Source organism: Jaculus jaculus, chromosome 1 (genome assembly GCF_020740685.1).
Source record: "Jaculus jaculus isolate mJacJac1 chromosome 1, mJacJac1.mat.Y.cur, whole genome shotgun sequence".
Lineage (NCBI taxonomy): Eukaryota > Metazoa > Chordata > Mammalia > Rodentia > Dipodidae > Jaculus > Jaculus jaculus.
This window is the reverse complement of record NC_059102.1, coordinates 175,338,444-175,365,703: the sequence shown is the minus strand read 5'-3', so window position 1 is coordinate 175,365,703 and position 27,260 is coordinate 175,338,444. Positions and strand designations below refer to the sequence as shown.

General features: G+C 37.5%; 1 protein-coding gene across 1 annotated transcript; it reads left to right on the top strand.

Annotated features, from left to right (window-relative positions):
• Nucleotides 1-20,601: 20,601 nt before the first annotated feature.
• Nucleotides 20,602-21,549, top strand: LOC123462743 (olfactory receptor 4A16-like). The gene has a single exon (XM_045155985.1). It carries the CDS (start codon nt 20,605-20,607, stop codon nt 21,547-21,549), a length of 945 nt encoding a protein of 314 aa, XP_045011920.1. The 5' UTR covers nt 20,602-20,604.
• The last annotated feature ends 5,711 nt before the right edge of the window (nt 21,550-27,260 follow it).

The window sequence follows — 27,260 nt, the reverse complement described above, 5'->3', positions numbered from 1 at the left end:
TGTGTGTGTGTGTGTGTATAATGTAATGTAAGCACTTCATGCTATTAACTTCCTTCTTAAGACTGTCTTCATTGTGTCCCATCAGTTTTGTATGCTGTGTTTTCATATAATATAGATATATATATGTATAATATCTATATTATATATAATATGTATATATATAATCTGTCTATTGATGATAATGGGGTATTAAAGTTTCCCACAATTAAGGTATTGGGATTTTATTCTGATTTATTGTTTAGTAAATTTGTCTAGTAGAGTCATGCAAATGAGGCTCAAGGTTGAATATCCATGGGGAAAATTTAAACACGGCTGTCAGTCCCTGTGGCTGTCAGCCTCAGGTTTCTTGGATGAACCTCCAAACCAGAAACAGTTTATAGGAGAAAAAAAAGGGAATTTATTTGAATCTTATAGATCCACAGAAAATTCCACAATTTCAAAAGTTGGCCTCCACTTCCACATGTCCAAACAGAGAGAAAAATCACCACTACAAAGCAAACATGTACATTTAGGACCTACAGGCAAAGCATGTCTTGCTGCCCATAGATAGGATCATGCAATTGCTCCTCCCAGACTCATCTGTGGTTCTGCCATGTCCTTATTCAAGTACCAAGTGTCAAGTAAAACTTTGTTACTTGGGGAGATGTAAACACACATCTATTCACCCCAGATAGGGCACAGATGGCAGAACAAAGAATGATTGAACCAAAACCACTTTTGGTGAACCAATGAGTTTATTGGGGTTACTCACAGAAGAGGGTGAGGGGTTGCATACAGGAAGAAGGGATGACTCAAAGTCAGCTACTTCATTGAAAACCCATCCTAGCATAGGTAAAGACTCCCAAAAGCTGCAACTCTGGAACACATTATGGAATTATAGACAGATGGGCTGATTGGGGTCTCCAGCAGACTGCTCAACCTACAGGCAGCTCAGCTGGCATTAGAGTCTTGTCACAAGCCATTGTTTACTCTTCAGTTTTAGCTTTCCCAGACTTTACTGGAGTCTCCTGATCCTTTCTCCTTGCCTCAGTAGATTGTTTCGTTTCAGAGCAAATTGCTACAAAACATTGGTAAAAGCTTTACCCTAAATTGTTGTTTACTAGTCCTATAAACTTGGGAAGTTGCCTTGTGAAATTTTTAGTTTTAGGTCTCACAGAATTGTTGACCTCCTGACTTCCTTTTCCCCTGTGTATGGAATGTTTCAATACAGAGAAAATTGCCTCAGAACATAGAGTCTGTCACCAACGGTTGTTTGCTACTCCTGTAGCCTTGGAGAATGGTTGTGTGTACTTTTTAGTTTCAGCTCTTTTGAAGTTTCCTTTTCACTGTTGGAATAAAGTACCTTACAAAAACAGATGATAGGAGGAATGCTTTAATTTTCATTTACAGTCTTGATAGGAAGCTTCATGATGTCAATGGTAAGCATGACATGAGCAGAATCTAGATATTACTTCTGCTATAGCAAGTGGAAAAAACAGTAGAAGAATGAGACAAATTGTGGCAAGGAGAAGCTGGCTATACTATCCCAAACTCCTCTTCCAGAAATACACCTCCTCCAGAAAGGTTCTGCCACCCAGATGGCCAACAGCCAAGGACTAAGTATTCAAAACATATGAGTGTATGGTGGATATATGGTCAAATCACCAACAGCTCTTCCAAACTAGACCTGTTGCCTCCTTCCTTCATTCAGGAGTGAATATTCCAATTCAGAGAAATTTACTATATTACTTTATCTATCATCTATCTATCTATCAATCATCTATCAAATAGCCATCATTTAATCTATCATTCAACCTCTATCTATCCATGTGCAAATGTGGTATAATGTAAGAACTTACTAAATATGAGTTTTATAATTTTTTAAATTGACCAAGTAATTACTTAATGCAATTAATTATTGTAATTATGGCATAAAAATGATTATTTTGGCATCATTTGTCAAAACATGAATTAACATAAAAGACATACTAATATGTTTTTAACAGTTTTCATACTTATACACAAGTATTTTCATGATAATAAACTAGCATTACATTCTTTTGTTCCCCCAAACCCAATCATTGTCACTGAAACCCTTCTTTTCAACTACGCTTACCTCTGTTTTGATGTCCACCTCCCCTCTTCATCATCCATAACATGTTGGTGAGCTCAGTAGTAAGCAGGTCTTGTGAAGGTAATGACAACTTCTTTGAAGTCATGGATTTACTAACCATTTTTCTCTCAAGCCACTGTTCCAAATCACTCCTCTTTGCTAGGTGTGGTGGTGCACTGCTTTAATCCCAGCACTTGGGAGGCAGAGATAAGAGGATTGCCATGAGTTCCAGGCCACCCTGAGACTCCATAGTTAATTCTAGGTCAGGTAAGCCTGAGCTAGAGTGATACTCTACCTTGAAAAACCCATATGTATATATATATTCCTCTTCACCCTTTAAAGCTTACATTTTTATTCCACCTATTCTGCAATGGTTTCTAGGTCTTTGAGAGAGGTCTCATTCAGTGCTGAAAATTCAGCTGTCACTTTTTTTAAAATTTAATTTATTAGTTTTCTTTTCAGCAAATACAGGCAGTTTGGTACCATTGTTTAGGGTCATCCATGATCTAGCCCCTCCCAATGGACCCTCCTTGGTGATGTAAATGGGTCGTGCATTGCGGAGTTAGCCCACATTTATTGGTACAATAAATGTCTCTGCATATCATGGTCCAACATGTGGCTCTGACATTCTTTCCGCCCCCTCTTCCGCAAAGTTTCCCTGAGCCATGTTGGGTTCATTTTTGGTCTGCTTCAGTGATGAGGGGTTGGGGGCTCTCTGATTTGGTATGAGTTGATTTTCTCTGTGTTGGTCTCCTTCCCCTTTGTGCTGGTATCCAGTTCATCAGGAAAACAGTACCCTTGCTTGTTTAGCCAATTTTCCTTAGTTTCAGTCGGGCTGATTTTGAGGTATGTTGGGGCAGCTCTATCCTTAGGATCTGCATCTATCTGAAAAAGAGAAGCAGATTTTCCAATGGAGAGTAAGTTAGCACCTGGAAAATTGAGATAACACTTACTTTTTTTTGATAGAGAGCTTAATAGGTGTAGGCCTTCTTGTACCACATGATTGATGGTAGCTTGATATTGGAGAGTGGACTTATGTTTGGATATGGTTTTGACTTGTTTCCCAGCTCCAGGTATGGGTCTCGTACCACTGAGGGGATCAGTTAGCCAAATAAAGAGCAGTTGGTTCCCCACCATGGCTGTGTGCCACTATTGCACTTGTGTGGGCATCACACCAGTTTATTTGTTGCTACTTAGTTTAGACCCTGAGTTGCTTGGACAGATATTGGTCATTTCCCCAAGTCGCCCATGTAGCACCTTCTGGCACTAGACACGCTGACTATCTGGGGACTGACTCTCTCCAGGCTTCCAGCCATGCTGTTCCATTTTACGTGTCAGCTGCGTATGGAGTCTTCAGCAATAGGGTCTTACCACGACCTTTGGTGGGTCATCAAGTACTCTGACAGAAGTCTGTCATTGTTTTAGGAAACCTTGTAGGTTTTTCTGTTCAAAAGCTCATTGTGGATGATAGACCAATGCTGGTAGTGGGGGTTATAGGTCAGTGCCCACTAAGAAAATGAGGAAATACATAACTAATATACAAGTGTTAGAGAAGAGAGAGAGAGGAGGGGAGGGGGAGGGGGAGGGAGGGAAGATGTAGAAGACTTAGGTTAGTCTTGATCTTACCCTCTCCAGTGTCTTGTGGTTCAGGTGTTTCCTGTAAGGGTCTAGTGAAGATTCAAACATTTGATATGCCTTTTAGGAAGTAGAATTTTATGGTACCATTGCCGTTTGGGTCCAGATTAGTGTTTCCCACCACTTCGATGCCCTGTCCTCCCTCCCCATCCATCCTAGTGTCTAGTCCATGAGGTGATTGCTGGGTATGTAAAGTATCTTGGGTAGATTCAGGTTAGGTGTTGCAGATGAGTGAGATTATGTGTCGATTATTTTTCTGTGATTGGGTAAGTTCACTGACAATGATCTGTTCCAGGTTCAACCATTTTTCCACAAATTTCTTTGTGTCGTTTTTTTCTTACTGCTGTATAGAACTCCATTGTGTAAATATACCACATCTTTGTTATCCATTCTTCTAATGATGGTCAACTGGGTTGATTCCAGCTTTTAGCTATTACGAATTGAGCTGCTACAAACATGGTTGAGTAAATCTCTCTGGCCTGTGGTTTGAAGGTTTTAGGGTAGATACCCAGTAAGAGAATAACTGGGTCTGTTGGTATTTCTATAGTCAGCTTTTTCAAGAGTCTCCATATTGCTTTCCAAAGTGGTTGTACCATCCAACATTCCCACCAACAGTGAATGAGTGTTGCTGCTTCTCCACATCCTTGCCAGCATTTATTTTCATTTGATTTTTTGATGTTGGCTATCCTTATTGGGGTAAGGTGGAATCTCAGAGTTGTTTTATTAATTTGCATTTCTCTTATGATTAGGGATGATGAACATTTTCTTAAGTGTGTGCTTGCAATTTGTATATCTTCCTCTGTGAACTGACTTCAACTCTGTGCCCCATTTTGTGAGTGGGGTGTTTGTCTTCTAATTGTTTAGAATTTTGAGTTCTTTGTAGATTCTAGAGATTAGGCCTCTATCAGTTGGATAACCCACAAAAATTTTCTCCCATTCTGTGGGTATTCTGTTGGCTTTGCTTATTATATGCTTGTCTGTAAAGAAACTATTCAGCTTCATATAATCCCATTGGTTGAGTGACTGTTTAAGAATGTGAGCCACTGGGGTTTTGTTCAGGAAGTCTTTTTCCATTCCTATATCATGGAAAGTACTTCCTAAATTTTCTTCCAGTAGTATTCGATTTCCGGTCTTATGTTGAGGTCTTTGATCCATTTGGATTTGAGTGTAGTGCATGGTGAAATGTGTGGATCAAGTTTTAGTTTCCTGCATGTGGTTATCCAGCTTGTCCAGCACCATTTCTTGAAAATGTTATCTTTTTTCCAGCCTATATTGTTTGGGCCTTTGTCGAATATCAAGTAGCTATCGTTGCTTGACCCAAAATACGTGTCCTCAAGTCTATCCCATTGGTCTATACTCCCGTTTTTATGCCAGTACCATGCTGTTTTTATTACTATGGCTTTGTAGTATAGATTTAGATCAGGTATGGTGATACCACCAGAGGTATTTCTTTTGCTGAGGATATTTTTGGATATGCGAGGCCTTCTGTTTTTCCATATGAAATTTGAGATCATCTTTTCTATCTCTGTGAAGAACATTATAGAAGTTTTAATTGGAATTGCGTTAAATCTATATATTGCCTTTGGCAGGATTGTCATCTTCACAATGTTAATTATTCCTATCCAGGAGCATGGGAGGTCTTTCCATTTTCTCATGTCCTCCTCAATTTCTTTTTTTGAGAGTTTTTATATTTTCATTGTATAGTTCTTTTACTTCCTTGGTCAACATTATTCCAAGATATTTTATTTTTTTGTTGCTATTGAAAATGGGACTATGCCCCTTATTTCTTTTTCTGTATCTTTGTCATTTGCATACAGAAATGCTACCAATTTTTGTGCAATGATTTTGTATCTTGCTACTTTGCGATAGGAGTTAATCACCTTCAGGAGTTTAGGGATGGAGTCTCTCAGGTCTCTTACATATCCAATCATGTCATCAGTGAATAGAGCTAACTTAACTTCTTCCTTTCCAAATTGTATGCCTTTTATCCTCTTCTCCTGTGTTATTGCTTGAGCTAGGACTTCCAGAACTATATTGAAAAGCAGAGGTGAGAGAGGACATCCCTGCCTTATTCCTGATCTTAATGGGAATTCCTGCAGTCTCTCTCGATTAAATACTATTTGGGCCTTTGGAGCTTTGTATATTGCCTTTATTATGTTAAGATGTGAACTGGCCATGCCGATTCTCTCCAATGTTTTGATCATGAAGTGATGTTATATCTTGTCAAAGGCCTTTACTGCAACTATTGAAATGATCATGTGGTTTTTATGTTTAAGCTTGTTTATGTGGTGTATTACATTGACAGACTTTCATATGTTGAACTACCCTTGTGTTCCTGGGATAAATCCTACTTGGTCAAGGTGGATAATGCTTTTGATGTGTTATTGGATTCTGTTTGTGAGTATTTTGTTCAGGATCTTTACATCCATGTTCATTAGGGAAATAGGCCGGTAGTTTTCTTTTCTTGTGGCATCTCTGCCTGGTGTTGGGATTAGGGTGATACTCGCTTCACAGAAGGAGTTGGGTAGCTTTCCCTGTTCTTCATTTTTGTGGTACAGTTTTAGGAAGATTGGTTTGAGTTCCTCCATGAAGGTTTGATAAAATTCAGCTGGGAATCCATCTGGTCCTGGACTATTCTTTTCCAGGAGGTTTTTTTATTACTTTTTCAATCTCCATGAGTGTGATGGGTTCATTGAGGTGATTAATCTGCTCTGAGTTTAGCTTTGGTAGATGATATGCGTCTAGGAATTTATCCATCTCCTCCACATTTTCCAGTTTTGTGGAGTAGAGGTTTTTGAAATAAGTCCTGATGATTCTCCCAATTTCACTTATGTCTGTTGTGACCTCTCCTTTTTCATTTTGAATTTTGTTAATTTGGAGTCTCTCCTTTTTTTGCTTGATCAAATTGGCCAGAGATTTGTCAATCTTGTTTATTTTTTCAAAGAACCAGTTCTTTGTTTTGTCAATTGCTTTAATTATTTCCTTGGTTTCCAATTCATTAATTTCTGCTCTGATTTTAATTATTTCTTTCCTTCTGGAGCTCTTTGGGTTGGATTTTTCTTGTTTTTCCAGTGTCTTTAGGTGGATGGTTAGGCTATTGATTTGGGATTTTTTTGTCTTTTTTATGAAGGCATTGAGTGCTATGAATTTTCCCCTGAGGACTGCCTTCATTGTGTCCCATAAGTTTTGGTATGATGTGTTCTCATTGTCATTCAATTCCAGGAATTTTGCAATTTCAGTTTTTTATTTCATCCACTATCCATTTATTGTTTAAGAGTGTGCTGTTCAGTTTCCAGGTGCCATTGGGATTCTTGGTGGGTCTTTTATTGTTGATTTCTAGCAATATAGCATTGTGATCTGATATCATGCAGCGAATTATGTCGATTTTCCTAAATATGTGGAGGCAGTCTTTTTGACCCAGTATATGGTCTATTTTAGAGAATGTTCCATGGGCTGCTGAGAAGAATGTGTCGTCTGTGGATTTGGGATGGAAATTTCTGTAGATGTCCGTTAGGTCTAATTGTTCTATTGTTTTGTTGAGCTCTCTTACTTCCCTGTTGTTTGGATGATCTGTCTATTACTGATAATGGTGTGTTGAAGTCCCCAGCTATGATGGTGTTGATGGTTATTTCTGTTTTCTTGTCATGTAGGGTTGTTTTTTTTTTATGAACTGTGGTGTCCCTGTGTTTGGTGCATAGAGATTTATGATTGTAATATCCTCTTGATGGATTGTTCCCTTAATAAGTAGGAAGTTGCCTTCTTTGTCTTTTTTGATTAGTGTTGTTTTGAAGTCAATTTTATCCTATATTAATATAGCTACACCTGCTTGTTTCTTGTTCCCATTTGCTTGGAATATTGTTTTCCACCCTTTCACCCTGAGGAGGTTTCTGTTTTTAGTGGTAAGGTGGGTTTCTTGAAGGCAGAAGATTGAGGGGTCTAACTTTTTAATCCATCCTGTGAGCTGGTGTCTCTTGATTGGCAAATTAAGGCTATTAATATTTAGGTAATGACTGTGAGATTTGATTTGATCCCTGTCATGCTATGGTGGTAGAGGTGTGTTGGTGTTTTCATGGAATATGAAATTTTTTGTGTCTACTCTGGGTTTGGTTGTTGTGATCTGTTTCTTGTAGGCATTTGATTTTGGTTATTTGTTTCTTCTCTGTGGAGAATTTCCTGGAATATTTTCTGTAGGTTTGATTTTGTGTTCATATAATTGTAAAGCTGAGTTTTGTCATGGAAAGTTTTTCTTTCACCATCTATTATGAGGGAGACTTTTGCCGGGTAGAGTAGTTTGGGTTGGAAGCCATAGTTTATTAGAGTTTGGAGACTTTCATTCCAGGCCCTTCTGGCCTTCAGGGTTTCCATTGAGAAGTCTGAAGTAATTCTGATGGGGTTTCCTTTGAAAGTGGTGTGCTGTTTTTCTCTAGCTGCTTTTAGGATTTTCTCTTTGGTGTCAATGTTTAGAGTCTTAATGATAATATGTCTTGGGGAGTTTCTCTTTTGGTCCATCTGCTTGGAGTTCTGTTCACTTCTTGTATCTTGATGGGCCTTTCTTTTAAGAGACTGGGGAAGTTTTCTTTAATTATTTTGTTAAATAAGTTCCCCATGCCTTTGGTCTGAAATTATTCTCCTTCTGGTATTCCAATGATTCTGACATTAGGACGTTTAAGTGTATCTGACAATTCCCTCATGTTCTGTTCACAGGAACTTTTGAATTTACTGAAATTTTTGAACTCTTGGACTGTTTCTTCCATCCTGTCTTCCAGATCAGAATTTCTATCCTCCCCTTCCCTGACTCTATTCTTGACAGCCTCTATAGAGTTTTGGACTTGTTCAATTAAGTTTGCATTTTCTACTACTTTCCTATGTATCATTTCCATCACTCTGTCCAGCTCCCTTTTCACCTCATTTTCTGATTTTCTTGATGATTTTGGCATTCATCCTTGCATTTCTTTATGTTTTCATTTAGTGTGGCCAGCTGATTTTTAAGGTCCTCTTTTTTTTCACTCTCCCTTAACTCTCTTAGCTCTCTGAATTCCTTCCAATGTCTTATGATATTGCTCTAGCTTAGGGATCGTAGCATCCACACGATTATCGGTCGTTTGTTGCTTTCCTGCAAGTTCTAGCAGTAAGTTGGTCAGGGTTGCATTGCTCATAGCTTCCACTTGATGTTCTGATCTTAAAAACTCTTCTATGTTTTGGTTAGATGTAATCCTTGTTGGACTGGGTGATCTATCTGGATTTTCTTGCATTTTATTTTTCATGTTTTTTCTTTTCCTCTATGGTCTATTCATGACAGTGTATGGGCAGGTAGGTGGGTGGAGCAGCCTGGGCTCTAGCTCAGTAAGAATCCAAGGCAGCATTGGGCAGTTGCCAAGCAGCCTGGGTTTTTGCTCTCTCTTGCCAAAGCCACCTATCTACTGCCTGACAAGGGTGCCAAATTTGCCTGAATTCTCATCCAGTAATGCACCAAAGCTGCCTGCCTTCGAGCTTGGAAGGGGACTGAGGTAGCAAGCCTTGAAGCTGCCCAAATTCTGGCTGGGAACACTGGGACCTGCAAACAGTCTGCGCTCTCCCACCACAGGGGAGTGGGGTATGGGCAATGACAGAAAGGTAGGGGGTGGCACCTGAGCTGGTGCTAATGGCTCAGTCTGGGCTTGTGTGGCCCTTGCTGTGGGACTGGGCCTACTGCACATGCAATTGTAGTGTAGAGGCAGGTGCTGCGGGCATGGGATCAGGGTACAGTGAAGGCTGGCCAGCAGATGTGCGATCGGAGCACAGCAGTGGGGGGTCTGGCGGCTGCCTGATCACAGTGGTGGTGGTCCCTGCAGATGTGTGAACCGAGAACAGCATGGCGGTCAGCACATGCAATGAGAGCAAAATGGTGGAGGTCCCTGCGGGTGTGGAGATCCCCATGGGTGTCCTAACAGAGCACAGTGGTGGAGGTCCCCGCAGGTGTGCGATCAGAGCACAGCACAGTGGGCTGGCAGGTGTGCAATCGGAGCACAGCCGCTTGGGGCGTGGGGCATGGCTGCTGTATGGGGGGGTAGTCTACCCACCCGAGAGGGGATCCGTGATTCACTGTTTTTCCCCACTCTGTGTCCTCCCACTGGCAAGAAGACCCTGATAACCCTTAATTTCTTGCCTTTCTTTCCCTGGTATTAGCAGTGCAGCTAGGCGGTCACCATCTTGGCCTGAAGTCCAGCTGTCACTTTTTCTGTGAACTTTTATAAGTTTTGAGTCTTCCCAGTAGTTACCACCCCCTGAAAGGAAAAGCTTCTCTAGCCAAAGGTGAGAACAGTTTGATGAACATAATAAATCCAGTTAGCCGAACAACAGTAGTTGCCTTCCTCTTACAGTTTATGAGCATCTCACCCATAGGCTTTTGACAAGATTTTCAGTACTAGGCATGAGTTTGTGAAAGCGGAGTGAGCCTCAAAACCAATCAGAGAGCAGTTAGTTACTTCCATAACAGCCATGCCATTATTTCACCAGTGGGTGCATCTTGCCCAGATGATCAATTGTGCAGTTTGCAGGGTCTAATTTAGGTTAAGAATATTGATGGCTTTTCTTTCTCAACAGATTACATAGCACCTTATAGGACTAGGACAGCTAGTTACCAGTGAGGAAGCTTTCAGCTCAATTCTAGCTTTGTATCAGTGCCCTGTACCTGGAAGATGAGGTATCTTTTGCAATGGAGTTATGATATCTATTTTGGAAGGCAACCAAAAGCCTGTATTGTTTGAAAGACTCAGAAACCTTGCTCCCCAACCACTCACTGGCGGTGGGGGGTATCTCATTTCTGGCATTGGGTTTTTTTTTTGTTTTTTTGTTTTTTTTTTTTTTTTTAGTAAATATCTTTGGCTTCTGGGCAAAGCATTATCATCTACCACATGGTGCTTATCCCCAGATTTTCTCTTAAAAATTTATATACTTTTAAAATTTGCTGACAAGTAAGTAACTTTCCATACAGCTTATCCATAGTAACTTTATTTTTGCCTCCCACCACCTCCTCTCATCTATCCCCTCCTTTTATCCCACTTAGAACTCTCCACTGCAGTGTTCCATCCCATCACCTGCACATCTATTATCTGCTTCTTTTAAAATCTCCCCTCTGCAACTTTATAACCTTTTTTTAGCTTCATCTACTACTGACTCTTACTCCAATTGATGTAAAATCTAAAAACCTGAAGATAGGATAAATATATCAGCGAGAATCTGTACATCCAGTTGTCTCTCTGAGCTGGGTTATTTCATTTAATAGAACATTTTCAAAACCGATCCATTTTCCTGCAAATTTCATTTTTTATAGCCAAATAAAAATCCATTGTGTATATTACCACATCTTCATTATCCATTCATTGACTATGGGCATCTAGGCTGATTCCATTTCCTAGCTATTACATATAAAGCAGCAATGAACATGGATGAGTAAGTGAGTATGTCTAGAGTGTAAAGCCTTTAGGGCACATGCCAAAGAGTCATATGGCTGCGTTACATAGTAGTTCTATTTTTAGTTTCTTGAGAATCCTCTACACTGATTTACATGGTGTCTGCACTAGTTCATGTTACCACTAAGTCCTAGCAACTGTTTTCCATTTTTATAACTTTTTCATTTAAAAATATTATTTGAATAAAACCTTATGCATTCATAAAAAGAGGAGCAAATAAGAGTCCCTCTTTCCCCACAACCTCACCAGAATTTATTCTCATTTAATTTCATAATAGTCATTCTGGTCAGAGTAAGATGGAATCTCAAAGTAGTTTTTTTTTTTTTTTTTTTCATTTTTCGAGGTAGGGTCTCACTCTGGCCCAGACTGACCTGGAATTCACTATGGAGTCTCAGGTTGGCCTTGAACTCATGGCGATCCTCCTACCTCTGCCTTCCGAGTGCTGGGATTAAAGGCGTGCGCCACCATGCCCGGCTTCAAAGTAGTTTTAATTGTAATTTCCACAATGGCTAATGATGCTAAACATCAACAACTTATTTATTGTCTATTTGTATTTCTTTTCTTCTTTTTAGAACTCTCTATTCCATTCCATAGCCCTTTGATCTTAAACAGTGAGCTTATGTCTTATGTTTGGCATCAGTTCTCCAGAATTCTTAGAAAATATCTCTTCAAATATTGTTTCTGCTTAGCTATCTCTTTCTAGATATTAATTAAATGTATGTCAGGCATTTTATTTTCTTTTACTTATTTATTTATTTATTTAGAAAGACATAGAGACAGAGAGACAGAGAGAGAGTGTGAATTTGCATGTCAGGGCCTCAGCTTCTGCAATTTAATCCCAGACTATTGTGCCAACTAGTGGGCACGTGTGACCTTGCACTTACCTCACCTTTGTGTGTCTGGCTAACATGGGATCTGGAGAGACAAATGTGGGTCCTTAGGCTTCACAAGCAAGTGCCTTAACCACTAAGCCATCTCTCTAGCACTGTTAGGCATTTTAAACAGTCTTTCATAGATACCTTTTTCTTTTTTGTCTTCAAACTGAATTCTGGACAGTTCTAGTCATACAATTCTTGCAGCTCAATAATTTTTACCAGCTTTGATAATGTACTGCTGAGTCATATTTGAAATTTTAACTTAAGTAATATAGTTCTCAGTTTGAGAATTTCTTTTTGATTGAAAGTAAGAAATATTGAAAAATGTACTTAACCCCCATACACCACTCCCCTTAACCCCCTCTCCATCCTCCTCCTCTGCTGAGCTCCTTTTCTTTCCTATTATTTCCTCTTATATATTGATGTCATTGTTTTGCCCTTGTTCATTGCACAAGGAAACCTGTGGATGGCTCAAATTTATGTAGGTGCTGTGCTGAAAACCATAACTGCTGAGCAATCATGACTACAATGAACACTTCGTGTCCAGAAGATAAGAGTTCCAAAGCATTCCTCTCTATCCTTTGCATTTAATATTCTTTCTACCACCACTTTCTCTATAGTCCCTGAGCCATTGCAGGGTGTGATAGACACGTGTCATTAAGGGCTGAGGACTCAGTTGTTGCTTCTTCCCAGTACTTTGATGAGTTTTGAGTCTTCCCAGAAACCAAATTTGAGAGCAGCCATAATATACAGGCAAAAAAAAAGTTTAGAGTGTAATTTGTTTGGCATACCATGTCCATGTTACCAGAAAACAATAGTAACTTCCCCACAAGGCCTTTGATCTTCTTAGCTATAGACTTTGACTAAGTTTTCAGTACTGAGTGTGAATTCTCTCCCATGGAGAGAGAGACATTTGTTGTTAGGATATAGGAAAGTTACTGATTTCTGTGTGTTAATTTTGTTTCCTGATGGCTATGTATAATCTTTACTATGTTGAGATATATTTCTTCTATTCCCAGTTTCTTCAGGTTATTCACTATGAAGAGACATTATATTCTCTCAAATTTCTTTTCTTCATCTATTGAGATTATCATGTGATTTTTCTTTTTGGTGCAGTAAATTTAATGATTTGCATATGTTGAATGATGTTTTGTGTCATTGGAATAAAACCCACTTATTCGTGGTGAATAATATTTTTGTTGTATTCCTCTATTTGCAAGCATTTTGCTGAGAATATGTGCATCCATGTTCATGGGGGAGATTTATCTTTAATTCTAATTTTTTGTTGAGTATTGATCTGGTTTTGGCATCATGGTAATTCTGTCTTCATAACAGGAGTATGGTAGTGCTCTTCTTATTATAATTTATAGAACAGTTAGGAAAGAATGGATGTTAGTTATTCTTTGAAAGTCTAGTAAATTCACCAGTGAATCTATTTGGCCCTTGACTTTTTTAGTTGGGAGAGTTTTGTTTTCTTTATCTCATCATGACTTAATTTTGGTAGATTTTTCAACTGAAGAATATGTGTTTTTAAGGTATGTCCTTATGTTTTTAAGAATTTTATTTTATCTTATCTTTTATAATGGCACTGCTTTCATCACTACTTTTATTGATTTGTTATTTTTCTCTTTTGTTATTTTTTTCTGAGCTTATTGATCTTGTTTATCCTTAAAAAAACCAAATTTTTGTTTCATTGATTCTTGGTATATTTTGTTTCTGCTCTGATCTTCATTATTCATTTTTGTCTATTAATTTCTACTTTGGCTTTTAATTTTTCCCAAGGCCTTAAGTGGTACCATTTAGTTGTTTACTTGTGGCCTCTCTAATTTCTATATATAGGCAACTAAAGCTACAATTTTCCCTATTATATTTGAATTATTGTATCCTTTAGGCTTTTGTATGCTGTGCTTCTATTCTAATTTGGTTCTCAAATTTACTTATTTTCTTTTTGGTTTCATGTATTTTCTTTACCTTCTATGAGTTCGTATATATTCTGTAGTCTTCTTTGTTGTTCATTAGTATGTTTTACCCATTGAGGTCAGATATAATACAAGGAATTATTTAAATTTTTCTGTATTTGTTAAAACTTGTACTGTGTCCCAATATGTGATCTATTTTATAGCAAATTTCATGTGCTATTGAAATAAATTTGTATTCTGCTCATTTAAATGAGATTACCTTAGATGACTTTTAGGCTCATTTGTTTTATGATGCCATTGATACTGCTCTGTTTATGTTTTGTTGGGAAGGTGACATGTCAGTTGGTGAGAGTGGGAAATGGATGGGATTTTCCTTATTTCTTCTGAAAAATGTTGAAATCTTTACTGAGCAACACCTGCTTGTTTCCTAGACTTCTTGAAATATAATTTTCATCTTTGCATCCCAAGGTGATATCTTTCTTTTGTGGAAGGGAGAATTTATTTGAGTCATCAAACAGAAAGATCCTACTTTAAAAAATTATTTTTATTTATTTATTAGAGAGAGAGAGAGAGCAAGAGAGAGAGAGAGAGAGAGAGAGAGAGAGAGAGAGAGAGAGAATGGACACACCTAGGCCTCTAGCCACTGCAAACGACCTGCAGATACATGCAAACCACTGTGTGCATTTGGCTAATGTGAGAATGTGAGACCTGGAGAATCAAACCTGGGTCCTTAGGTTTTTCAGGCAAGGGCCTTAACTGCTAAGCTATCTCTCCAGCCCAAAGATCCTACTTTCCAGTACAGTCTAGTACTCTGTCTTTTGAATGGTAAACTAACACTGCTGGTATTCAGAGATATTAGTGTTAGTTTCTGAAATTCTTATTAATTTTGTAGTGCTTGGCACTTTTGTATTCCTTTCTTCAATATTGTTCAAACATGATTTATTCTTTTCTTTGACTTCATGTATGTGCTGCTCTTCCATGTGAAGGATTCCACCATGTATATCCTATAGAGCTGGGTTAGTGGCCATGCATTCTTGTGTGTGTGTGTGTGTGTGTGTGTGTGTGTGTGTGTTAATCATGGAAAGTTCGTTATTCTTCTTCACTAATGACAGATAGTTTTGCTGGATATAGTAGTATGTATTGTCTTTCAGAACTTGAAATACATCATTCTAAGATCTTCTGGATTTTACAGTTTATTTCTTGTGTTCTGTTAGAATTCCTTCAAGAATTTGTTTTCTTCTTTGATTTCTCTCAACATACTGATCATCATTCTTTTCAATTCTCTGAAATTTCATCTAATTCAGTCTCACTGGATGTGATTACTGTGAAACTCATAATTTTTAAAGGAGCTATGTTGCCTGGATTTTAAATATTTTTTAATATAGCATTGGGATTTTCAGAGCTTGGATTATTTCATTGTTTAAGTTTTATTTTGTCTTAAAAGCTGTATTCCCAGACATGCAGGTCAAAGGTAATATCTTCTGTGTATGAGCTCAAGGTATAGGTGTGGGCTCTATATTTCTCCTTGAGTAGAAATGTTGATATCAGGAGTGACTCAAGCCATGTACCTGCCTATTATGCAAATTTCCTATTAGAAAAGTAATAACAATGAGGTGTCACAAGTATCTAGAAGAGGAATGGTGTGACACTTTTAGGTTCTACAGAGTTCAGTGGTTGTTGAGGATATGGTAATTTGTACTACTGGAGAATAAAGAGGAAGGGATAAGAATAAGAGAGTGTGAGAAAGAGGCTGGAAAGGAGCAGAAATGTATGAATTGTGCCTGGGAAGAATATTTTAGAGTACTCAACAGTAGAGTTCATCATCAGGTTCCTTTGATTTTGCCAGGCTGGTGTGAGTGGGTGAGGTGTTAGATGTGTGATATCACACAGTGGACAGTTGGCTATCTTGTAGATTCTTTTTGAAATTCCATTTACATTTAATTTTTAATTAAGAAATTTAACATACTGAAAATTGGTAAATAGACATTTGTGGCATGAGCTTGTCATGTTACTTTATATAATATTATTTTTTTACAATGTAGTGATAATTTACCATCAGAAACTTGATGATATTGAGTGGTTTTTTTCCAAATTAAATAAACAACTGTGCAGTTTTTAACCAATGAGAGCTATAAAAGGATCATATTTAGTCTCTATCGTAAAAGTAATATACAGTACGAAAGCTGTTTAGTTTATTAATTTATCAGCTCAGTGGAAAATGGCCAACATTTAGTGGAGTCCGTAAGACCTCCATGACACATAAAAATAAAACTATGATGGGTGTTCAGTGGAGCATATGACAAGACTACTTAAAGATATAATAGTAAAGCTCTATGGACCTTTACATTCAGAAAATAGCTTTTTTTCTTATGAAAACAGTTATTAAATAATGGATTGAAATTAATGGATTCAGTTAATAAAATGAAAATAATTACAGTTATATCTTACAAAGTTAGGCCTTGATCAAAAATTTCCATTCCCACTAAAGTTCAAAACTAAATTGCTTGGAACATCAGCTAAATCATGCTCCAGCTCCAATCTCTCTTCCTTTATGCCTCAGGTTCTTGAGCACCATGTGATTTGAAGTCACAGTGTGACCACACTTTGCTGGGGTATTGTTGGGTAAAGTGACTGTGTTTTCTTCCATCTTTGGGCATATTTAATTATTACTTTTCTTACTTGTATAACTCATAATGTACACTTAATAGTTTATTCATCAATATACTATAGAATATTTCCACATTAAAGGTCTTTTATTGCACTCCATTTTGCCAAGATACAAATCAGTTTTCTCTAGGGATGGCTCATGAGATAAAATTGGTTCAGGAGAGATTTCTTCATTTGAATTTGTTCCAAGTATTCTAACAGACTAATTTATAATGACCTTTGCCTCTTTTCCATTGGAAGTAGTGATGCCATGAAGAGCCATCAGCACATGCACCTACACATATAACAGCAGGAACTACTGTCCTGTTTGGATAACCCCAGAGACTCTGAAAGCTCAACTGTGCACAAGCTGGAGGATGCCTTGGAGTTATTGAGTACTCAAGATAGTTTTAATTAATTTATTTATTTAATCTATCACTTGCATGTAGCAGTTTAAGGTCTCAATTGCCTCAATTGTGTGAGAGTGTTGAGATAAAAAGATATATTAAAAGGTAGAGGTTGTTTCAGTAGTAAATGGCTAAAGACTTCTGAGTGTACATATGAGAAATCTCCAAAACTTTTTCCTTGAGGTTAAATCTCAGCTTTTTCTTTGTTGTGGAAAAGGTCATATAGCTAGACAAATGCAGGTTATTGTAAATCCATAGAGCATTTTTTTGTTTCTTAGCCATAATGAACAGGAGGAGAAAAACTCACATATCTACCTGAATTATGTATTTTTTTTTAAATCTGTCATAAAAGATGGTTTGGGCAAGTTCATTTTCCCTACACAGGACAAGTTTCACATAGTTGTATGAATATTGCAGTTTTGTTTTCTGTGGAAAGATATTTTTCACAATGGGTAAGAATTTTTAACTACATTTGACAGTAAGTATTGACATTACATATAGATAGTTTTGTATAAAGCAATCATCATCAAAAAATGTGGGAATGATTTTTAGACCAAGATTCAAACATAAAATGTGGGTTATTCAAACAATGGACAAGGGATAGTAAATGATATCTTTGTGAATACTGAAATAGAGACAATGTTTCTAAGATGATATGGACTCATAGGAAGAATGTAAACTAGGAAAAACCAAGATGGCAATGTACAGAACTTAATTGGAATAGACATATTTGGTGTTAGTGTCACAATAGTGTGGGTGTTTACTTTCCACATCACCAAATAATAAAGGTGATATGTTGTTAGTATAGCAATAAAAGCAGCTGGTTTATTACTTTATTTGACTAGTATTATATAGTACTAGCATATTAACAAAGAAATGTAATTATTTTATATATACTTATAATAGAATGTATTTTTTGTATTACCAAGTGGTTACAGAACAATGAAATAAGCGTATAATGTGTTCTGGAAACTTGATATGGAGTTTTATGTGTAAATCTTAAAGTGATCCCAACAAACTTCTTAGGCCATGGGAAAACCCCATTATCATGGATTACCTTATATGTTTCTACAAAGGCTCACAAAATTGTTATTATAAATTGCTACCATGTTCTTAAATTTTTATTATTTTTTTTCCAGAAGATTACTAATACCTTATGTTGAAAGCCTGATAATATTATTCGATAGTTTTAATAGACTCAAATCTTTGAAAACATACTACATATTGTTTAAGCATCCTGTTTTTACCCTATTTGTAAATAGTTAGTATAACCAACTGAGTTTTGTCCTGATGAAATCCAGCACTGTAATCAGAGTAAAGGCACAAAATGGTGCAGAAATCAAGATATGAAAGAGTGTACATTGGATATATGCAACTTATATGCTTATGTTATTCCACAGGTATGATATTGTCAGTCTGAAGCATCAGCAGTACAGATATTCTGAATTGGATGCTGACAGCAATGGGAATGGCTGTTAGAAAGAGCACTAAGGATGTTTCCTAAACAAAGCTCAGACTCTCCACCTGCCCTTTCCAGTCATTACACCCGTGTGAAAAAATTCCTCATGCTTTGTAGACAAAACACGTTCCCTCACAGGTAAACATTACCAGTACTTAAATGTGCTGAAACAGATAATTTTCAGACATAAAATTTATCATATGTCTCAAATGGTACTCATGAATTACATGCTATACTATTTTTATATCCTGGATTACAGCATAAATCTTTCCATGTTGATAGAGACCACAAGGGCATGTTCTCTTTTCATGATGAAAGGCTAACACACATTCATGACAGCTTTCATTTACTTCAGTTGTGTGAGGTGAGCAGTGCTTTAGGTATATTGCATGTAGTAACAACAAGAAAGCAATTTGAGAAGGTAGAGTTCAACCATGTTTCATTTGTGAAATATTTAAGTGAAGGCATAGGAAGGTTTATAATGTTGCCAAAGGCCACAGAAGTAGTAAGTGAATGAATCAGATACTGAAACACATGTCATTTTCTTTAAGGAGACTACATGATTCACTGTTGTCTGATTACCTTTCTCATACAACTTGGGAAGTGTACAGATATTAAATGATAAAATAATAGTTATCCTTTGGTCAAACTGCTTATCACATATCATTTACCAATGACTAGCATTTTTCAAGCAGCAGTTATAAACTATATACATATTTTGTGTACATGTGTCTGTGTGTATGAGAGTATGCATGTTCACAAGTATGTGCATATACTAGAGGTCCAAGGACACCCACGAAGTCATTCCTGAGGAACACAGTCCACTTTTTTTTGACATGAGGTCTCTCACTGGCTTGGAATGTATTGATTAATTTGGGTTGACTGGCCAGTGAGCCCCTGAAATCCTCCTGAATAAGATATCTTCCTATTCCCTGGAAATGACTATGCACATATAAAAAATATCACCATAGTAGAAAAAGCAGGGCTACACTAACACCTTTGTAGATAGTTTGTGGAAAGATTCTGATTTTCAAACTGAGACACTTTTGCAATTGCATTTAAAAAAATGAATATTCTCATGCTTAGTACCTACCTTTCATCTGGTATGCAACTCTGGGGATCTCAGCAGCAAATTTTCGTAAGTACTCTTAGTATCCAGGAAGAATTATATAAACCCAAAAGTATGTGCTCTCTGCCACAATTTTCAGTTTATGTTTTCTCATATTTTACTGCCTAGTTTGTTCCAATATTTGTAAAGCTTCCTAGCTGCTGTTGAAGTAGTTGGTGGCTGTCATAGGTAGGACAGGTGAGAATAGTAAATACAAATGTGCTATGAATTTCCTGTAGGCAAGGACGCAGTGCACATTATTGTGGCCCTTGAAGATGCTGACAGACAAATGATGTAATTGCTCTAGACAGCGATGTGCTAAGTAATCCTTAGTAATTTGATGCAATGTAGAGTCAAGTTTTTTAAACTTTAATAAGCAATATGCAATGACCAAAGGTTCTTTCACGTGTGTAGGAAATACATTAAAAGTGTAATTTAATAGCTTTGAACTAGGTGTATTTGGAATGGAGCTGTTTGGGGTGTTATTTAGATCACAAAATAGCTTTGAACTAGGTGTATTTGGAATGGAGCTGTTTGGGGTGTTATTTAGATCACATTTTAAAGATAACCCCATGTAAGCTACAATCAGCTCCAAAGATAATTCTATGTTAATTGTTATTGTATAAGTCTCTTGCCATTCTAGAAAGAAGCTTTCTTAAATTTATGGTATCCTTCTTGTTTGTCATTGATAAAATAAGTGCCAAAACCTAAGTCATTTAAGATGACTTTAAATGGTCTACTTTCTTCCGTAGAGATCCACTGAGATCTTCAGAAAGAACCTACCCCTTTTTAAGCTTGGCAAAATAATCTAAGAATTACCATGAAAGTCTGTGGAGTTCCTGGGAATAAAACACGTAGGCTGTGTATGAGATATGCCCTACAGGTCACAGTTATACACTGAAAAATAAGATATTCTTCAGAACAAAATTATTCTTGCTCATGTTCATAATTCATGGAAGGTCCTGTTGTCTTAGCGTCCCCACTCTTAGAAACAAGACATAAAAAAGAATAAATGGAGCAGAGCCACAATGTCACAGAATTTGTCCTCCTGGGCCTCACTCAAGATCCTGGTGGGCAAAAAGCATTGTTTGTCATGTTCTTACTTGTGTACATTGTGACAATAGTGGGAAACCTGCTCATTGTGGTGACAATAATTTCCAGCACCTCCTTGGGCTCCCCAATGTACTTCTTCCTTGCCTACCTGTCACTCATGGATGCTGTTTATTCCACTGCCATATCACCCAAGTTGCTTATGGACTTACTCTGCAGCACAAAGACCATCTCCTTCACAGCTTGCATGGGCCAGCTCTTTGTAGAGCACTTATTTGGTGGTGCTGAGGTCTTTCTTCTGGTGGCCATGGCCTATGATCGCTACGTGGCCATCTGTAAGCCACTGCACTATTTGACCATCATGAACAGACGGGTTTGCATCCTTCTGATGTTGATGTCCTGGGCTGGAGGATTTTCACACTCTGTGGTTCAAGTTCTCTTTGTGTACAACCTCCCCTTCTGTGGTCCCAATGTCATTGACCACTACATCTGTGACATGTATCCATTACTGAGTCTTGCATGTACTGACACTTACTTCATTGGCCTCACTGTGGTTGCTAATGGTGGTGCCATCTGTTTGGTGGTCTTTGTCCTTCTCCTAGTCTCCTATGGAGTCATTCTAAACTCTCTTAAGATGCACAGTCAGGAAGGGAGGCGCAAAGCCCTGTCCACATGCAGCTCCCATATCACAGTGGTTGTCTTGTTTTTTATACCCTGTATTTTCATGTATATTAGACCTGTTTCCAACTTTCCAATTGATAAATCCCTGACTGTAGTTTATACAGTTATCACTCCCATGTTGAATCCTTTAATATACACCTTGAGAAACTCAGAGATGAAAACTTGTATGGAAAAAATTTGGTGTGAAAAATTAACTATGGGCAGAAGAAGAATATTTCCTTACTGAATATATTCTTCCTTCTGGAGCAACAAGTCGTCAACAAAAGGATGATGTCATCTGCCCAGCTGGCATGCAGATGGCATGCAGGCATGTTTTACTTTACACGAAGCCATCAAAGCTCAGCTAAATATGTGAGATTAGGTTAAATCTAATAAGGAATTTCTCCAAAATGAAAGTTTTACAGAAAATTTCCACACTACTGAATGATACCTTGTTGTTTAGCATGAAATGGGATATAAAGGAATGTGGTTGATTATTTTCAAAGCTATAACTAAGCATCATTTTACAATTTACAATCACCTGCTTCAAGAGAAAAGAATTTTTCCAATAAGTACATAAATTTCTGTGAGTAAAAGAAATGTTTTTCAAGGAAATTGTTTTTCTGTGTGTATGGCAGATGTTTATATCTACACATTTTCTAGATTACTTCTGTTCCTCAGCCCAGTGTTTTTGTCTTTTCATTTCAAGATTTGTAAACAAATTGCCCTCTGCTTCAGCCCTTCTGATATATCTTTTTTTCTGGATTGGGGGCTTGCAAGATGGATGTGAAAAGTAGAATCCAAGTTGGTCAGATACTCACTCCTGACTTGAAGCTGGTCCTTCCTCTCCTATGCAGCTGGCTCAGAATGGCAATCAGTCTTGACCCACAATTCCCCTGCTCAGCCTCTACCCATGATGGTGTGTGGCCCTGCTTGCAGCTGACCTTCAACTGATCTTTCCCCTCCCAGTCAGCCACCTCAGCATAGTAAACAGCCCTGACCAGCAACTCCTCTGCTTAGCCCCTTCCAAGATGACGGTGTTTACAGCTGACCTTCAGCTGCTCTGTCCCCTCTCAGGTGGTAGCCCCAGAATCTTATATGTTAATTTTTGTATGTTAATTCTTCCACTTTGCTGAAAGTGTTAATCAGCCCTAGGAGTTTTCTACCGGAAGTTTTTTTTTTTTTTTAAATAGATTCAGGTTATTAGCAAATAATGCCAGGTGTGCTGCACACCTTTAATTCTAGTACTTGGGAGGAAGAGGTAGGAGTTCGAGGCCACCCCGAGAATTCCAGGGATTGAATGAGACCCTACCTCAAAACAAACAAACAAAAAAGGATTGTTTATATTCCTCCATATATATATATATATACACACACACATATACATATATATATATATACATACAAATGAAATATGAATGAAATATATATATATGAATGAAATATATATATATATATGAATGAAATATATATATATGAATGAAATATATATATGAATGAAATATATATATGAATGAAATATATATAAATATATATTTAATATATATTATATATATATATACATATATATATAATTTCTTGCCATCAGTCTATTTAAGACTTCAAGCTCTGCACTGTATAGGAGTGGAGAGAATGAACACATTGTCTTATTCCAGATCTTAGTGGAAGTACTTCAAGTTTTCTCTGTTTTGTATAATATCCATTTTTGTTATATTTATTTATTTATTTATTTATTTATTTATTGTGCTCACATATGTTTTCTTCATTCCTAGTCACTCCAAAATTTTTTTTATTATGAATGGGATGTTGGATTTTGTTGAAGGGCTTTTCTGCATCTATTGAGATGATCACACAATATTTGTTCCTGAATCTATTTATATGATGTATCATATTTATTGATTTCTGCATAGTGAACCTTCCCCACATACCTGGACTAAACCTACTTGATCAAAGTAGATGATATTTTAATATACTCTTGAATTTGATTATTGAAAATTTTTACAACTAGCTCATCATATTGGTCTTTAGTTTTCTTTTTTTGTTGTTCTGACTCTATCTGGTTTTGCTGTTAGTGTAATGCTGGATTCATGGAAGTTGTGAATAATTCCCTCATTTTTAATTTTATGAAATAACTTTGAGATACAGTGCTTTCAAATTATCTACTGAAGGTCTGATAGAATTCTTATGTGACCTGGAGTTTTGTTGATGGCAGCAAATCATGGCAGCATGATTGTAAATGCAGTGAGGAAGCAGAGAGATGAAATCTGTTGCTAAGCCATCTTTCCCCTTATTATTCAGTCCAGGACCCTAGCCCATGGAAGAGTGCCACTCACATTTAGGGTGGCTCTTCAATTAACTTAATCTAGAAAGTTCCTCACAGATAGATGCAGATGTTTGCTTCCACTGTGATTTGAAATCCTATCAAAGGGCTGGGAAGATGGCTCAGTGTTTAGAGGTGTTTGCTTGTAAACACCTAAAGTCAGACAAAAAAAAATGATATAATCATGTGATGTTATTGGAAGTATGTCCTTATGATTCTCTCATATTTCATTTTTCTGTTGCAATATCTCATTTTCATATCTAATCTTTCTCTTGTTGATTTTTTTGAATTAGATTCTCACCCAGGTTCACTGAAATTCACTATGGAGCCTCAGGCTGGCCTTGAACTCACTGAAATCCTCCTACCTCTGCCTCCTGAGTGCTGGGAATGATTAAAGATGTGAACCACCACACTCAGCTCTCTAATCTCACTGTTTAGTGTCCTGTTTCTCTTTTTTGGGGGGTGTATTTGGTTAAAGCTTTGCAATCTTGTTCACCTTTTCAAAGGCAAATATTTGTTTCATTGATTCTTATAATTGACTTTTGTGTTTCTATTTCATTAATTTCTGCCCTGATTATTTCTTTTTCATTTGTTACTTTTATGTTTTCTTGGTTCTTGTTTTCCCAAAGCCTTTAGATGGATCAACTGTTATTTGTTTGGACCTGTCCAGTTTTGTAATATAGATACTTATACCTATAAACTTCCCTCATAGGTCTGTGTTCATTGTTTCCATCTATTTTGGTATATCACATTTACATTCAGTTCTAGGGATTTTTAATTTCATTCTTGATTTTTCTATTGGCTCATTCATTATTTAATAATGTTTTCTTCAGCTTCCCGTAATTTGTGTATTTCTGTTGTTTTCTTGTTGTTAATGTCTAGCATGGTAGCATTGTGTTGGAGATAATGTAAGGAATCAATTCAACTGTTCCAAATTTGTTGAGACTTGCTTTGAATTCTAACATGTGAACTACTTTAGAGAAATTTCCATGGAAGTTAAGAATCATGTATATTCTATGGTGTTAGGATGGAATATTCTGTAAATGTGTAAGTCATTATAATCTATGGTGTTATTTAACTCCAGAATGGTTTGATTCCTCAGGACCCATGTAAGCCAGTTACACAAGGGGGTGCATGTGTCTGGAGTTCATTTGCAGTGGCTAGAAGCTCTGGCATGCCCATTCTCTCTGCCTCTTCCTCTCTCAAATAAATAAATAAAAATATTTTTAAAAATCACTGCAATTGAAGCAAAATATCAAAGAACCAACAATTGTATCAATGAAATTGAGCAGAATTTTCTCCTAGAGCTTTTCAGTACTTTGACAGTAAAGTAGGCTTACCTTGATTGAAGAAGATGTTAGAACCCTCCAAAGAGATATGAGTACATTGAAGGTAAGTTAAGAAGTGGAAGGTCTCAACAGCCAGTTGATTAAGTTTAATAAAGACTTGATTAAATGCAAGAATGATCTACAAGAAGTGTCAAGAAAATTAGAATTTTTTTCTCAATTTTATTAAATATTTTCTGTGATTATAAAAAATATCCAATGGTAATACCCCCTTCCCTCCCTTTTTCCCTTTGAAATTCCCTTCTCCATCACATCCACTCCCCATCTCCATAAGTCTCTCCTCTATTTGGATGCCATGATCCTTCCCTCCTCTTATGATGGTCTTATGTAGGTAGTGTCAGGCATTATGAGGCCATGTATATCGAGGCCAATTTTTTGTCTGGAGGGAGCATGTTGTAAGGAGTCCAACCCTTCCTTTGGCTCTTACATTCCTTCCTCCACCTCTTCCTCATTGGACCCTGAGCCTTGGAAGGTGTGATCGAGATGTTACTCGGTACTCTAGTCACTTCTTTCCAGCACCATGATATCTTCTGTGTTGTCCCAAGGTCACTACCATCTGAAATGAGAAGATTCTCTATCCAAAGTGAGAGTAGCATTAATATAAGGGTGTGAATATTAAGAGAAGTGCTTACTGGGCAGTTTGATACTAATCCAGACATCAGCAGATGTTACACCCCTAGGGCTCATGACTACCCCTGTTTTAAGTTTTCAGTATCAGGGATGAAGTCCCTCGCTTGGAGTGGGCCTCCAGTCCAATTGGAGGGCAGTTGGTTTCCACCATGACAGACGTGCAACTATTGCATCCGTTGGCTCATTTGGCCTCACTGGCCAATTATAAGGCTTGCAATGTCCACTGCTGAGTATTTTCACTGGTAGTGTATCTTTCCCCCATTGAACTGGATGTAGAATGGCTTCTTCCAGCTTTCTGTCAATTGGTATACAATGGAAGAGGTTATCAGCTCAGTTCCAGCAGGATTTCTCAGTGGCCTTGCAGCCCAAGTATGTGGAATCTTCAGCAACAGGGTCTTACCATCTATTCCTGATGGGAAACCAAGTGCCTTGGCAATGGCCTATAATGTTTTGGGGGCATCAGGGACCTCCCTGGCCAACAACTCACTGGAAGGTATCCCATCCCTGGCACTGAAAATTTTCTAGCAACAATATACAGCTCCTGAGTGTTCCATTGTCCAAAATTGAGGGATTCCATTTGATTTATTTATATCCTCTCAGATTTTGATTAGCCCTCCCTCTACCTTTACTTTACTCAATCTCCTCCCTTGACCTCACTTTGGGCCTTTTCATCCCCATTAATCTATTCTTCTATTTACATATATACAATACCAACTTATTAAGTACCCTCCTCCCTTCCCTCCTCTAACCTTTGTATCTCGTTTTTAGCTTGCTGGCGTCTGCTACTGAGTTTTTTCCTTCTCACACAGAAGCCCAATCATCTGTAGCTAGGATCCACATATGAGAGAGAACATGTGGTGCTTGGCTTTCTGGGCCTGGGTTACCTCACTTAGTATAATCCTTTCCTGATACATCCATTTTTCTGCAAATTTCATAACTTCATTTTTCTTTACTGCTGAATAGAACTCCATTGTATAAATGTGCCATATCTTCATTATCCACTCATCAGTTGAGGGACATCTAGCTGGTTCCATTTCCCAGCTATTATAAATTGAGCAGCAATAAACATGGTTGAGCACGTACTTCTAAGGAAATGAGATGATTCCTTTGGATATATGCCTATGGGTGCTATAGTTGGGTCATATGGTAGATCAATCTTTAGCTGTTTTAGGAACCTCCACACTGATTTCCACAATGGCTGGACCAGATTGCATTTCCACCAACAGTGTAGAAGGGTTCCTCTTTTTCTACCTCCCTGCCAACATTTATGATCATTTGTTTTCATGATGGCAGCCAATCTGACAGGAGTGAGATGGAATCTCATGAGAGTTTTAATCTGCATTTCCCTAATGACTAGGGGCATAGAACATTTTTTTAGATGCTTATATGCCATCTGTATTTCTTCCTTCAAAAACTCTCTATTTAGCTCCATAGCCCATTTTTTAATTGGCTTGTTTGATTTCTTTTTTTTTTAATTTTTTTGTTCATTTTTATTTATTTATTTGAGAGTGACAGAGAGAGAGAGGCAAATAGACAGAGAGAGAGAGAAATAATGGGCGTGCCAGGGCCTCCAGCCACTGCAAACAAACTCCAGATGCATGCACCCCCTTATGCATCTGGCTAACGTGGGTCCTGGGGAATGGAGCCTTGAACTGGGGTCCT